Consider the following 15705-nt stretch of genomic DNA (forward strand, 5'->3'; position numbering starts at 1 on the left):
TATAACGCAGTAAAGCAGCGGGAGCCCCGGGCCCTTTAAAGCACCACCTTAGCCCCACTGCTTTACCGCATTATATCCGAATTTGTGTGGAGCCCCAGGCCCTTTAAATCACCGCTGGGGCTCCGGCAGCCGGGCTCAGGTGGTGATTTAAAGGGGCAGAGGCTCCAGCCGCTGCAGGGAGCCCCGGGCCCTTTAAATCCCCGCCCGAACCTCACTGCCAGAGCTCCGGCGGTGATTTAAAGGGCTGGGGCTCCACACGAATTTGGATATAATGCGGTAAAGCAGCGGGGCTCGGGTGGCGCTTTAAAGGGCCCGGGGCTCCCGCTGCTTTACTGCGTTATATCCGAATTCGTGTTATATCGGGTCGCGTTATATCGGGGTAGAGGTGTACTTTTGTATAAGATGCCCATAAGATTTTTGAAGGGCCTGGAACAGTTGTACTCTCACATACAAGATCCTGTTACGCTGTGGGACTTGAATTTGATTTTGTCAGAGCTTATGGGGTTTCCCTTTGAGCCTTTAGTTACAGGCATTTTTGGTGGCCACCACTTCTGCCAGGACAGTAGATGACTCAGGTGTGCTGATGTCTGGCTCTCCTTTCTTTAGATACAAGGTTTACCTACGTCCGCATCTGAAGTTTGTTTGAAAAGTGGTGTCTAATTTCCATATGAACCAGGCAACTTACATACCTTTGTTTTTCCCAGAGCTTATTTAAAAAAAACGAGGAGCGGCTGCACGCTCGATCGTCAGGAGAGCATTCGTGTCCTATCTTGACAGGTCCAAGCAGTTCCTCTTGTCTTTGTAGCGGTTTGTGGCAGTCACAGACAGGATGAAAGAGGTCCCAGTATCTTCTCAGAGGATTTCATCTAGGATAGCCTTTTGTTGTTGTTTGTGTTACAACTTGGCGAGCGTTACAGCACCAAGCAGAGTGACACCACATTCAACAAGATTGTAAGTGACCTCTGCGGCCTTTCTGGCTCAAATGCTTATCTTAGATATTTATAGGACAGCAGCTTGGTCTTAAGTACACATGTTTGCATCCTATTATGACATCACTCAGCATTCTAAAGTTGATGAGAGATTTGTGAAAGTTGTCCTCCAGTTCTTATTCAGATAGACTTCAATCCTTCTTCCTGATTTCACTACTTGTGAGTTGCCAAGAGCGTAATGTGCAATCATTCAAAGAAGAAAAAATGGTTACTAATCTGTTCTGTAACTTGACAAAGCCCTGGCTGGGATGATTTAGTTGGTACTGGTCCTGCTTTGAGCAGGGGATTGGACTAGATGATCTCCTGAGGTCTCTTCCAACCCTATGATTCTATGACTTTTTGAACCTCTTTCCACACAGAACTTAACTCCCTTGATCTCATCTTAATTAATTCTTCTTCGCTTAATTTCTGCCCTTTTCCTTTTATTAGAGCTTGAAAAAATGACCTAATATCCACTAACCAGGGAGCAAAAAACCCGTGCTGCCTTGTCCTCTCAAATCCACATTCTGCAATTTAATATGGATGAAACAGTTGTGTATGGTTTATAGTCCTGTCTATATTTAATTGTAAGTTATTATAAATGAACTTCATACTAAAACTTTGCAGTTGTAACTTACTACAGCTCTTGTTTTTGTATACCATGTTTCCCTTCTTGGCTTCCCTCTGCTCCTCTCCATCCCACCTCATCTTTTTCGATCCATGGGACTTTTTGCAGACTTTGGAAGATAGCACTGCATTCGTTTACTTGGTACTCCTATTTGCAAGGTGATCTGCACAAGGATTAAAACCTTTTATTTAAATGGCAACTCAAATGTGCAGGAGTTGATGGTTCTCAACTAAGAAAAGCTTTCTAATAACTTAAGAAGTGTGTTTTTTTCCAGCCTTGCTTTTTATTACCTCTCTTTTCCTTCTACTCTTCGTTTTATTCCTACATTTCGTGCTGTGTTGATTCCTTCCCCTTTTTCCCACTTATACCTTTCGTGATGTTGCCTCTTTTCCTCAAACTTGGAGAGTTCTCTTTCTTCCTAAAAATCAGGTCAGTTAACATCTTTAGATTTTTTTTCAAAATTAACTTATTTTGTTAGCTTTCTATTCCTGAGCTCTAATCCAGGGCCTTCTATTGACCTCTTTCCTTACCCTTTCTCAAAATATAAATATCCAGACCCATAAGATACATGAATATACAGCATAAAAAAAATCACAATAATTTGTTGTATCCCTTGTTCCTTGTCCTGTTCCTCCTCTTTCTTTGGTCAATTATTTTAATTTCTTGTATGTTTAATTTAGCTTTTCACTTGTTTTAAGATAGTGACTGTTCCTCCCTCCCCATGAAGCACCATGCCCAGATGTAGTGATAATATGTAGGCAATATTATACTGTAAATATATTCAGGCTGTTTGTCAGTAACTAAGATGGCCACCTCTGCTTCTCACTACGTGAGTTGTAACAGGGAAATTCCAAAATTTAGATTCGGTGGAGAGGAGGAGGAGGGAGAACCCTACAGAAAAGAATGAAAATGGGTGTATGAGATGGGAAATTTCAAAATAAAAAAACAATTAAAAATACCTTTTGACTCATTTTCCTCCTTCACACTCAATTCTATTCCATTGAAGTCACTGCACGAACATCATTGGGTGCAAGATCATACCATTCTTATTTACTTTAATACCTGTTGTCTCTTTTCCCTCCTTTCTAGTCAACAGGGCTTTTGTTCCTAGAATATATGCCATATGTTGTTTAGTTTGTGTTTTTATTGTTTGTCAGAGAAGTTGTCTCTCAATTCATTTTGAAACAGCCATCAGCCATTAACTTCAGTGTTTTTCCATGATGATGATTATTCTTTATTTGTATTTCTGTTGCGCCTTGAGTTCAGGGCCCTATTGAGTTAGGAGCTTTAAAGACACGGAAAAATAGTAACCTTCTTGTCCCAAAGAGTTTACTATCTAAGGTTTTATCTCATAAAATCGTGAGTACCCGGAAGGGCAGAAAAAAAAGCAGTAAATAGAAAAATAATGTGATGCATTAAGTCCCGAATTAGGAGGAAAAGGGACCAGAATAAAGGTGAACATCATTCTTTGACATTAAGTTAAAAGTTGTTTTGTGCTAAAACTGGATGCTATTTTTGAGTATTGTGAATTATATGGTGGAGTTACAGTACACATCTCTGAAAATAAGGGGTTGTTATATAATTGAGATAAATATAGTGTATTTATAGGGTAGCAATCACCATTGTATACAGGCATCAGCATACGACTGTGTTAAACTTTCATTGCTTGGGGTTTTAAAAATAAAGCTTTCCTCCCACTTTTTATAAAATTGAACTTTAAAGTTGTAAGATTGCCTTACTTAATGAGATTTGGTTTGAAACTTCAAGAATAGCCTCAATGAGGGAGAACTGAATGTGACTGAGGCCTGGTCTACACTAGGCGTTTATGTCGAAGTTAGCGCCGTTACATCGAATTAACCCTGCACCCGTCCACACCGCGAAGGTATTTAGTTCGACATAGAGGTCTCTTTAATTCGACTTCTGTACTCCTCCCCGACGAGGGGAGTAGCGCTAAATTCGACATGGCCATGTCGAATTAGGCTAGGTGTGGATGGAAATCGACGCTAATAGCTCCGGGAGCTATCCCACAGTGCACCACTCTGTTGACGCTCTGGACAGCAGTACGAGCTCGGATGCTCTGACCAGCCACACAGGAAAAGCCCCGGGAAAATTTGAATTTGAATTCCTTTTCCTGTCTGGCCAGTTTGAATCTCATTTCCTGTCTGGACATCGTGGCGAGCTCAGCAGCACTGGCAACGATGCAGAGCTCTCCAGCACTGATGGCAGTGCAATCTCAGACTAGAAAGAGGGCCCCAGCATGGACTGATCGGGAAGTCTTGGATCTCATCGCTGTGTGGGGCGATGAGTCCGTGCTTTCCGAGCTGCGATCCAAAAGACGGAATGCAAAGATCTATGAGAAGATCTCTAAAGACATGGCAGAGAGAGGATACAGCCGGGATGTAACGCAGTGCCGCGTGAAAATCAAGGAGCTGAGGCAAGGCTACCAGAAGACCAAAGAGGCAAACGGACGCTCCGGATCCCATCCCCAGACATCCCGTTTCTACGAGGCACTGCATTCCATCCTCGGTGCGGCCGCCACCACTACCCCACCACTGACTGTGGACTCTGAGGATGGGATAGTGTCCACGGCCGGATCCTCGCACATGTTACCGGACGGGGAAGACGAGGAAGGAGATGAGGAGGACGAGGCAGTCGACAGCGCTCACAACGCTGATTTCCCCGACAGCCAGGATCTCTTCATCACCCTTACAGAGATCCCCTACCAACCCTCCCCAGCCGTTACCCCGGACACAGAATCTGGTGAAGGATCATCCAGTAAGTGTTGTAAACATCTAAACATTTATTTGTAACAGAACATGATTATTAACAATTTTAAAAATGGGTTTCTCATGATTACTTTGATTAACTTAACGGTTCAGTCATGGGCAGTGCAACTATTTGAAAAAAATCTAGCAATGTCCGGTTTGGCATGATTGTCCTGCCCAAGCCGCTCTACTGTTTAGTCCCTGCTACTGCAGCTACAGTAAGATGCGGTCTATATGTCCGGGGATGGAGTAGAAATCCTCCTGGGACATCTCAAGGAAGCTCTCCTGCAGGTAATTTGAAATCCGATGCATTAGGTTCTTGGGGAGAGCGGCCTTACTGGGTCCTCCGTAGTAGGACACGTTGCCGCGCCACGAGACTAGCAAGTACTCCGGAATCATTGCTTGGCACAGCATGGCGGCATACGGCCCTGGTCTTTGAAGGCTTTCCCGGAGCATTCTCTGTCTGTCGCTCTCAGAGATCCTCATGAGGGTGATGTCGCTCATGATGACCTGCTTTGAATGAGGTAGGGGAATGTTAGTGTTGGGACTGCTTTACCGTTCCTTTACAGAACTGTAACCGCTGGTTTGCAGCCACGCGGTGGAGGCGGGAGGGGGCAGCCGAAAGGGATCGTTCCCGGGGACAGCCGCGAGGGTGTGGGACAGGAGCAGACTTCCTGCTTGCCGGATTGCTGGCAGCAGGGACAGACATTGATTTCAATGTGAAATGAGGCCATTGCTAATATTAAAGTTTTAAGCTGCCACGAATCTACGGCTTACCATGTCTGCGTGAAAGAGCAATTCCGTTGTCCTGACAGGGTTCTCAAAAGTGCTCTGCAAAACCCCAGACAGTGAATGCGAAGGCCGAGAATTCGACCTTGTGCTGAGTGCGCATGTGATAGGTGCTGTGCATGGTCCTGCTCACAGAGAAAGACTATGTTCTTTGTTCACAAGTACAGTTATCTTTCTGAGGAATTCACTCCCTTTTTCCCATTCCCACAGCCCCATCTGCGACTGTCTCACAACCTAGCCTGTCATCACACTCCCAGAGGCTAGGGAGGATTAGGCATAAGAAGAAGAGGACACGGGAGGACATGTTCTCCGAGCTTATAGCCTGCTCCCGAGCCCAGGCAGCACAGCAGACCCAGTGGCGGGAGAACTTGTCCCAAATGCACCAAGCCAACATGGATCGGGAGGAGAGGTGGCGTCAGGAAGACCAGCAGGCGACTCAAACCCTGCTTGGACTACTGAGGGAGCAAACGGACACGCTCCGGCGCCTTGTGGATGTTCTGCAGGAACGGAGGCAGGAGGACAGAGCCCCGCTGCAGTCCATCTCTAACCGCCCTCCCCCGCCACCAAGTCCCATACTCCCTTCACCCAAAGTGCACACAAGGAGAGGCGGCAGAGTCCCTGCTAACTCTCACTCCACCCCTGCAGAGAGCTCGAGCAGCAGAAGGCTCTCAGTCCCCAAAGTTTGACAAGTTCTTTCCTTCCCGCCTGACACAAGCCCCCGTCCAAGTTTCACTTCCCAGTCCCCTGTGTAGTTGTTAATAAAAAATATGTTTCTGTTAACTACTGTTTCCATCATGTTCTTTTGGAGGAGGGGGGGAAAGGGGGTTGGTAATTGGACAGGACAGTCACCTTTGGCAGGGTACATAGGCGGGGGCAGGCACAGCAGCAGGGCACATACATAGTGCAGTGATGCAGTGACTACTTACCCTGGTTAGTCTGGGAGGTTCTTTTCATGTTATGTGGTGGGGGGTGGGTTGCTCTGTGACTTTGTGGCAGGGGAGGGCAGTTAGAGATCTTAAGCGGCGGTCCTTAGGCAGGATCACAGAGCCACACAGCAGGGGATCTGTAACCGTCCCCCTCCTGCCACAAAGTCACATAGCCCCCCCCCATACACACAGTCCCTATCAGGAGGGGTGACAGGCTCCGTTGAAAGAACCATCCCACCGCAGCGGAGCCTGTCAGTCCTTGAGTTTAGAAGCTGCATTCGCGCGACTACACTACACCCGCTCCGCACCACACTCTGCGTCCCAGTTTTTAAAAATTCCCGCGAAAACAGTATTAAAGAAAACGCTGTGCTTTATCAAAGTAGAACTATTTTTATTTTGAAACGTGTGTTGGAAGTGGGGTGAAGGCTTCTCTGTACACAAAATTAAAAAGTCACAGGTTACCCTGCTCACTGTGGAACTTTGCTTTCAAAGCCTCCCGGATGCACAGCGCTTCCCGCTGGTCTCTTCTAATCGCCCGGCTGTCTGGCTGTGAGTAATCAGCAGCCAGGCTAATTTCCTCAACCTCCCACCCCGCCATAAAGGTCTCCCCCTTGCTCTCACAGAGATTGTGGAGCACACAGCAAGCTGCTATAACAATGGGGATATTGGTTTCGCTGAGATCACAGCGAGTCAGCAAGCTTCTCCATCTCCCCTTGAGACGGCCAAAAGCACACTCCACCACCATTCTGCACTTGCTCAGCCGGTAGTTGAAGAGTTCTTTTTCAGTGTCCAGGGCACCTGTATAGGGCTTCATGAGCCAGGGCATTAGCGGGTAGGCTGGGTCCCCGAGGATGACTATAGGCATCTCCACATCCCCAACAGTTATTTTGTGGTCCGGGAAGTAAATACCTTGCTGCAGCCGTCTAAACAGACCAGAGTTCCTGAAAACACGAGCGTCATGAACCTTGCCCGGCCATCCGACATTGATGTTGGTAAAACGTCCCCTGTGGTCCACCAGTGCTTGCAGCACCATGGAAAAGTAGCCCTTTCTGTTAATGTACTGGCTGGCCTGGTGGTCCGGTGCCAGGATAGGGATGTGAGTTCCATCTATGGCCCCACCGCAGTTTGGGAATCCCATCGCTGCGAAGCCATCTATGATCGCCTCCAAGTTTCCCAGGGTCACTACCTTTGGCAGCAGTACATCAACGATTGCCTTGGCTACTTGCATCACAACAACCCCCACGGTAGATTTGCCCACCCCAAACTGGCTCGCGACTGACCGGTAGCTGTCAGGCGTTGCAAGCTTCCAGAGGGCTATGGCCACTCGCTTCTGGACAGTCAGGGCTGGTCGCATCCGGGTGTCATTGCGCTTCAGGGCAGGGGACAGCAACTCACAAAGTTCAAGGAAAGTTCCCTTCCGCATGCGGAAGTTTCGCAGCCACTGTGATTCATCCCAGACCTGCAGCACTATGCGGTCCCACCACTCAGTGCTTGTTTCCCGTGCCCAGAATCGCCGTTCCACGGCATCAACATGACCCATTGCCACCGTGATGTCCTCGGCGCTGGGTCCCCTGCTTTCTGAGAGGTCTGTGCTACTCTCAGACTTCAGCCCATCACCGCGTTGACGTAGCCTCCTCGCCTGACTTTTCTGCATCTGCCTCAGGGCAACCTGTATGATAAGCTGCGAGGCGTTGAGAGCGGCCACAACTGCACCGATGGTTGCAGCGGGCTCCATGCTCACAGTGCTGTGGCGTCCGCGCTGTCAATGACTTGAAAAGTGCGCGAAATGATTTCCCGCCGGCGCTTTCAGGGAGGGAGGGAGGGAGGGCGGGAGTGATGGACGGATGACGACAGTTACCCAAAAGCACCCTGGCCCCTTTTTTTTTTTACCCAGAAGGCATTTGCGGCTCCACCCAGAATTCCAATGGGCGGCGGGGACTCCGGGAACTGTGGGATAGCTGCCCTCAGTGCACCGCTTCCAATGTCGACGCTTTCCCCGGTAGTGTGGACTCACAAAGTCGAATTACTGTGCTTAGTGTGGACACACACGTTCGACTTTGCAATATCGATTCAAAATATTCGATTTAAGTAAAATCGAACTACTCTCGTAGTGTAGACAAGGCCTGAGAAACATGTACCATAGAGAAAAACACTTGAAGTCCATAGCATTTCTGTAATCATAAGGGAAAATATTGGTAAAAGTCAACAGAGTTGAGATTTGCTACCTTAAAATCTAAAAAAATAATGTTTTTTTTAGGAGCTTAGGAAGTCTTAGCGGGAAGCTTTTATTTATAAAAAATTGTATTGGTATTAATGAGACCAGAAACAAGAGAATGGTGTGTGAAACTTACCCCAGATAACTGCTTACATATTATAATTGTGGACATTGCATAAAATAAGAGCTTTTAATCATTGTTGAGTTGAAATTTGATTTATATTTTGTATCAAAAGGTGTAGAAGATGAAACAGGTTCAGATATGCAATATTCTACCCAGTATATTAACCAAGAACCCTACATGCATCAAGATGATGATCAGCAGCAGGGATGGGTTTCCTGGGCCTGGTCTTTTGTTCCTGCTATTGTGAGTTATGATGATGGAGAGGATGACTATACTGGAACAGACGGTGGAACAATATTGCATCAGCAGAAATCCCAGGCCCTTAGGGATCCTATTGTTTCTATTGGGTTTTACTGCACAAAGGCAACTGTGACTTTCAAGGTAAGTACATCTCTACATTATAGTCTAATAATTGTTTTGCTGAGCAATGAATTAATGTATTAGATTTCAGTGTATGGTTATTTGTCTTTTTAGTAAAGAGAGGAAAACTTACATTGCTGAAAATACGAAGCAATTGTAAAGTTTTATTCTTCATCAAACAATTTGCAGTTAACTTGGGTTTGTGAGCTGATAGATACAAAATTTAATTCAATGAAAAAAAAATCTAATTCTGAAGGGAAACCATTTTAATTTAGCACTAAAATAGATAAAAGACTTGAAAGAAAGAAAAAGTTCTTAATACCAAAGAGTATCCATGAACATTTATTTTAATATTGGCTTCTGAGACTATATGACGTTTTTGCAAAATTCACTTGATTTCTTGTAAAAGTACTTTTGCTGATATAGCAATTTGATAATGGCTGGAGTTATTTTCTTTACTGTGTAATAATAGATAGAACTGGACCTGGAACATCCAAGATTAAAGTAAATTTTAGTTGACATTTTTAAATACTTGCACTTCTATTGGGAGTCACCTTAGGAACAGTAAAGAAAGAAATCATACGCGCGTGCACATACATACACATTGAGATTTGTATAAATTTTTTCATAAATCAGTGATCAAAATAATCTCAAATAATAAATGAATAGATCTCTGCTTATTCCTGTTATGAGTTTTCAGAAAGCAATACTGGGCAGTCATTGATTTTATGTAATTTTGTTAACTTAATTACTAATAAAACACTAAGATTTACTGACAGGAATTAACATGATAAAAAATGGAGCCTAGTTTAGCAAAGTATTTAGAGACATGCCGAATTTTATGTTCATGATTAGCCCGACCAAAGACTACTGATGAGTTTATAGTTAGGCATATGTTGAATAAAGGCCAGAATGCTTTAGAGCAGGAAAAGAATGGATGGTGGAGAATCTGCATTTTAAAAAGACATGTTGATGAAAAGGGGCTAAAAGTTTCAACCACTTCAGCTCTGACAGTTGCTAATTATTTGCTAATGTAAGAATGTAAATAATTGTATTTAAAGGATTTATTAGGTACTTGAAACATATCTTCATGTCTTCTGTTTAGTTAAAAATGTTAATTAATATGAATGGAGGAAAATATGCAGCTTTCTCGTGATTTTCACTTACCTTGTTTTGTATAAAAGAATGGGAGTTGTAATTTTTTTAAAAATCGCAGTTGGAATTAAACGGTTTTGCCTTGTTTTGTGTTCCCATGTGCAGTATTGAATCTTGGTTCTACAGCCCTTGCTCACATCAGAAATCCTACTGAAGTCATTGGACCTATTTACGTCAGTGGTTCTCAACCTTTCCAGGCTACTGTACCCCTTTCAGGAGCTTGATTTATCTTGCATACCCCAAGGTTCACCTCATTTAAAAACTACTTGCTTCCCAAATTGGACATTAAAATACAAAAGTGTCACAGCACACTATTACTGAAAAATTGCTTACTTTCTCATTTTGTCCGTATGAAATTTTAGTTTGTACTGACTTTGATAGTGCTTTTTATGTAGCCAGTTGTAAAACTAGGCAAATTATCTAGATGAATTGATGTACCCCCGGAAGACTTCTTCATATCTTGATGGATATGCGTACCCCTGGTTGAGAACCACTGATTTACATGAGCAAGGGTTGCAGGATTGGGCCCCTTAATAGGCTTGTGCATTTAATAGGCTTGTGCATTTAATCTTAGGATGTGGTAAAAATTACTTATAAATTATGGCATCTTGCATTTTATATTTTTAGAATGCAAAGTGGTATATGAGAGCAGTATGGTGACATTTAGGAGGAAAACATTAGAATTCATTGTTCTGCTTTCATGCAAAGAATGTATGGAATTAATTTGTGGTTCATATTTTGGTCAAAAAATAAGGTCAAGTTTCTGCATTAGCATTCTGAACAGTTGATACCATTCCAGCTAAAAAATCATGCCAAATTAAATGTAGCATTTTTCTAATAATGTTGAAAATTGTTCTTGTAATGTCTGAGTTCTTTTAATCAATTAATTGCTTTTCCTCCACAATAATTGCACACAGCTGAATGGTGATCTTTTTTTTTTTTAAACCAATTTTACTTGAGCTTTTGGATTACAGAATTTTACTAAGAAACAGCAACCATTTCTACACACTCTTGGAAATAACTAAGTAATGAGAGCCGGTGTTTATTATATAAAAATTAAAACTTGAATTATTAATTTCAGCAGATCAAACTATAAAAATGCAAAACAAAGAAAAGTTACTAAAACTTCATATAATAGTGTTTAACTTTTTCCATTGTATGATTTACAGTTTTAAAGTTTTGATAAATATCTAAATATTTAGAGCAGAGAAAATAAAATTTAATAGAGTTTTATTTTAAAATAACATGACAAAAAAGCAATTTAGGTATGATTCAAGTTCATAATGTTTTCTTTAATGTTATTTATGCTGTGAATTATTTACTATGCAGCATAAATGTTTTAATATTTTTATGTATTTTTAGAGCAGTTTATAAACTGGCATGTGTATTGCAGCTGCATATCTGTTACTTTACTTTTTATACAATATTGCTATAAAAAGAGAAGCTAAATAAAAATACTAAACTGTTTAAAACTTTCTTAGCAATACTTGAGATTAAATTGGCATATTTCAGCTAGAAGTTCGCGTATTCTAATATGGGTAATGTGTTACAGCTGTTTTTACTGCACCTGTTTCCTGCCTAATAATAAATTTTGGCCTATACTAACATTTAATTTGTCTTCATCAATTCTTATAGTAATGACAGATTACTGCTATTTAATGCTAATATTGGCTAATATAAGGTGTTTATCATATTGTTTCATAGCTTACTGAAATGCAAGCTGAAAGTAGTTATTATAGCCCTCAGAAAGTAAAATCCAAAGAAGTTATACGTTGGGAGCAAGAAGGAACCACAGTTGAGGTAATGTTCCATTACGACTAAATTTTCAGGTTATAGTAAATGTCTCGGCAAATTGATGTATAATAAATATTTTTCATCAGTCAAATATTTTGAAATGGCAGTTAATATTTGGTTGTATATTTCTATTTTTTTTAGATAGTTCACTAAAGTAATTCCTATTTCTGTTATTACAAAGTTAGAACACCATAGTACTAAGATTTCGTAAGAGTGTACTTCTAAAAATGTTATTATTGAATTAATTTCTTGATTAATTAAAAACTACACTTGTAAAGCTTACCATATAATATATTTTAATTTTCTCTACTTTTTCTTTTTTTTAGATTTTAATACCTTCAGTTGTATAGTACTTGTTATCATATAACTTTTTTCCTCCAATAGGCCCTTATGATGGGAGAACCTTTCTTTGACTGCCAAATAGGTTTTGTTTGTTGCAAAGCTATGTGCCTTAAAGGAATTATGGGAATTAAAGACTTCGAAGAGAATGTGAACAGAAGTGATGCAGTAAGTTCATTTGAAATACTGCTGATTCTTAAATACAACAATGTTGTTGTGCTTTATTGATTTAAAATATTAAAAATATGTAATTTTCTTAGGTGTGGAGAAGAGTACAGTGTCACAGGAATCCAGTGTTTAGTGGTAGTATGTATATCTGGCATGATTTTGGGGAACTTTCTCACTCAGAGAGAAAGGTTGCTGTAAAGTTACTACACCATAGAAACTATACACTTATTTCTTAGTAATGCAATTTCCTGCGCATTTATTTGCCAAGGGTTTCTGATTTAATAATCCTACGGCTACTAATACATTGCAGTTACACAGCACCTTCCATCTGAACATCTCTAAATGTTTTTCAGAGATAGTTGTTTTTCAACAATCATGCCATGTATGATTGTATTGAATCCTGGCTGCTACCCTCTGAACTCCCTATCCTTCTCCCTGCAACAGCCATGGTTGTTCTTTGAGTGCTTGCTCATGTTGATTCCATTCTAGGTGTGTGCGTGCCCATGTGCACAGCTGTCGGAGATTTTTCCCTTAGTGGTATCTGATGGGCTAGCTGTGGTGCCCTCTGAAGTACTGTACTATGCCATGGTATATTAGGCGCCGCTGACCCTACGCCCTATGCTTGGGGGAATCACATGTGAAGGACAAGTGTTGCATCTGTAAGAACTTTTGTCCCTGAACAAAGAAAGAGTCCGACATCTATTTGAGGGCCCTTCTCATTGAGGCTGCCTTCTGCCCAGCCTCAGAGCTGTCCTGGCCGGACTTGACTCCCACCACTTCAGCCTTGGTGCGCAGTGCACCCCCAGCACCGCTCCCCTTTGCTGGTACCCAAAAAGAAGTCAAAGAAGCGTGACTCCCCGGAACTGGGCAAGAAAAGGCCAACAGGCATCGGGTAAAGGACCCAGTTTGGGTCACCCGCCCACCCCAGAGCTACATGAGGGGGGCCTCCTAGCTCCCCGAGAGATCCGCCACTGACTCCAGGGAGTGGTAGGGGACCAGATTCATAGCGGGGCCAATGCCTTCCCAGGCCCTCCTGGTGCCCAGAGAGCAAAGGACTCTCCCAGTGCAGCCAGCACTGCATGCTGCAATGGACCCGGAAAAGGTTCTCCACAAGAACAAGTCAGCCATGATAACCCCCCAGAGGGCAAGTGAACCTCCCCGGTCTCCAGAGCAGAGGCAGCGCTCCCTGTCGCTGCTTCCCAGGTCTCCACAACAGTACTGGTCACCAGTTTGACGTTTTAGATAGCAGACACCGCGCTCTCGGTCTCCACCCTCTCAATGAGGTTCACATGGAAGGAGGGAGGCATTGGTCACTGAATGGCTGGCACTGGTCATCCTCCCGCCAACTGTCTCCACAACATAGGTTGCCATCACCTAGACCATGAGAACGTTCTCCAACATGATACCGATCCACCTATTCGAGGCATCATTCACCAACAGCGATGGTTAGCTGCCAGACTCAGGCGTTGACGGCCCCACCATGGTCACTGGAAGGGGAATCCTCTGGCCTGGAAAGGGAGTTCAGCCTATCACCGAGGCATCACCGGCATGACTGGGCACCTGAGCTGCGTCAACCTCAGTGCCGTCCTGGCAGCACTGCACAGTGGCTCTACTGGAATGCCTGGGGCATTCTGGTTATGCTGATGCCCCCTTTGCACCAGTCTTCGGTCGCCACTTCGGAAAAGCAACCAGTGGTGTCAGGCTCTGTGTGCGAAACGCAATTGGATGCTGGGGTGGAGGAGTGAGTCTGCACCCCAAAATCCTCTTCCCCCATGGAGATCGATGACCCGGGCCCCCTCCTGGTGATTCAGTCGTTGTTCTCTCCAGGTGAAGCTGTGGTGGGGCCCTCTCAAGCTAGCCCATGGAGGATTTCAAGGAGCACTAGGTCCTGCTCTGAAGGGTGGCCACTGGAGTTTGAGGAGATGGTGGAGAAGTCGGACATCTTCCAGTGCATGATGGGGTGTTAAAGATAGCCAAAGCCGTCTTGCAAACCCCATCTTCAGTCCCGCTCACCTCCAAGAGAACTAAAAAGAAATATTTGTCCCAGCCAAAGGGTTTGAATGCTTGTACACCCACCCGTCTCTAGAGTCACTGGTTGTTTCTGTGGCCAACGAGAAAGACAGATGGGGCAAACCAGTTCTACCCCCAATACTAAGGAGGCCAGGACGCGGGACCTTTTTGGAAGGAAAATTTATTCAACGGCCAGCCTTCAGTTCAGGGTTGCAAACCACCAGGCTTTTTTGGGGAGATATAACTTCCTCCGTAAGTTCAAGGATTTCCTGCCCCAGGACTTGACCCAAGAATTCAAGGCCCTAGTGGAGGAGGGTACAACAGCGGCAAGATTATCCCTCCAAATGATGTGGGATGTGGCCGTTTCAGTGGCCAGGATGGTTGCGTTAGTGGTGGTCATGAGGTGCAGTTTCTGGCTTCAAATTGCGGGCTTATTCCAGGAGATGCAGTCCTCCATCCGGGACCTCCTGTTTGATGGGAATGGTCTCTTCGCAGAACAAATGGATGCGAGGCTGCATGGACTAAAGTACTCTCGGGCCACCCTCTGCTTGCTGGGTCTGCATACACATCAGTCGGCAAGGAAGCAGTCCCATCTGCCCCCCGCCTTCAAGGCCCTGGCAGCCTCGGCAGGGCTCTGCAAGGAGAAGGGCTAGAGATATGAGTTTTAGTCGTCACCGCCCTTCCTCCTGCCACTCACCTGTACAACCTGACCCGGCAAAGCATCATCGGGGCCAGAAGCGCTCATTTTTAGGGTGCGCTTGAGAGTGAAGTCCCAGTCAACTTCCTGGATCCACCTCATTTTTTCCTCAACTGCCTACACCACTACTGTTCAGCTTGGTCGTGGATAACTTCGGACCTCTGGGATACACCCTGCAATTCTTGGCCACTTCCCCTCCACCCCCCCTTCCCCGTCTCTCTTCAGGGACCCTTCTCACAAGCATCTCCTCGTTCAAGAGGTCGAGAACCTTCAGCAGCTAGGGGCAGTGTAGGAGATCCCTTGGGAAGTGAGAGGAAAAGGGTTCTAATTCCGTTATTTCCTAATCCTGAAAACATCCTGGACCTGCGGTGCCTCAACAAATCTTTCAGGAAGTTGAAGTTTTGCATGGTCTCCCTAGTTTCCATTATCCTCTCCCTGGATCCGGGAGACTGGTACGCCTCCCTTGATTTGAAATATGCTTATTTCCATATCTCCATCTTCCAAGGGCACAGACAGTTTCTCCTTTTTGTAATGGGCACTGTCCTTTGGAGACTCATCGGCCCCAAGGATGTTCACAAAAAGTTTGGTGCCACTGGCTGCTTACCTGAGGCGTTGAGGTGTCCAGGTTTACCTGTACTTCGACGATTGGCTCATTGAGGGCTGATCTCAGGAACAGGTGCAACGAAGCCTTGATCTGGTACGTTCCACCTGCCATGACCTGGACCTGTTGATAAACTAAAAGAAATCGACCTTAAAGCCGGTGCAAT

At 44.3% G+C, this 15705-nt stretch overlaps 1 protein-coding gene across 8 annotated transcripts in view; it reads left to right on the top strand.

The window, feature by feature from the left end:
• Positions 1–15705, top strand: part of VPS13B (vacuolar protein sorting 13 homolog B) — a 948921-nt gene that overhangs the window by 155793 nt on the left and 777423 nt on the right. For all 8 annotated transcript variants that reach the window (XR_004644784.1, XM_034763372.1, XM_034763367.1 and 5 more), the window contains exons 8-10: positions 8528–8796; positions 11635–11730; positions 12109–12231. Coding sequence is in view for 7 of the 8 variants with exons in the window: in XM_034763372.1 (XP_034619263.1) it covers positions 8528–8796; positions 11635–11730; positions 12109–12231 (488 nt within the window). In the remaining variant the exon portion in view is untranslated. The remainder of the gene's footprint in view (positions 1–8527; positions 8797–11634; positions 11731–12108; positions 12232–15705) is intronic.

The sequence above is a fragment of the Trachemys scripta genome, chromosome 2, assembly GCF_013100865.1.
Source record: "Trachemys scripta elegans isolate TJP31775 chromosome 2, CAS_Tse_1.0, whole genome shotgun sequence".
Taxonomy (NCBI): Eukaryota; Metazoa; Chordata; order Testudines; family Emydidae; genus Trachemys; species Trachemys scripta.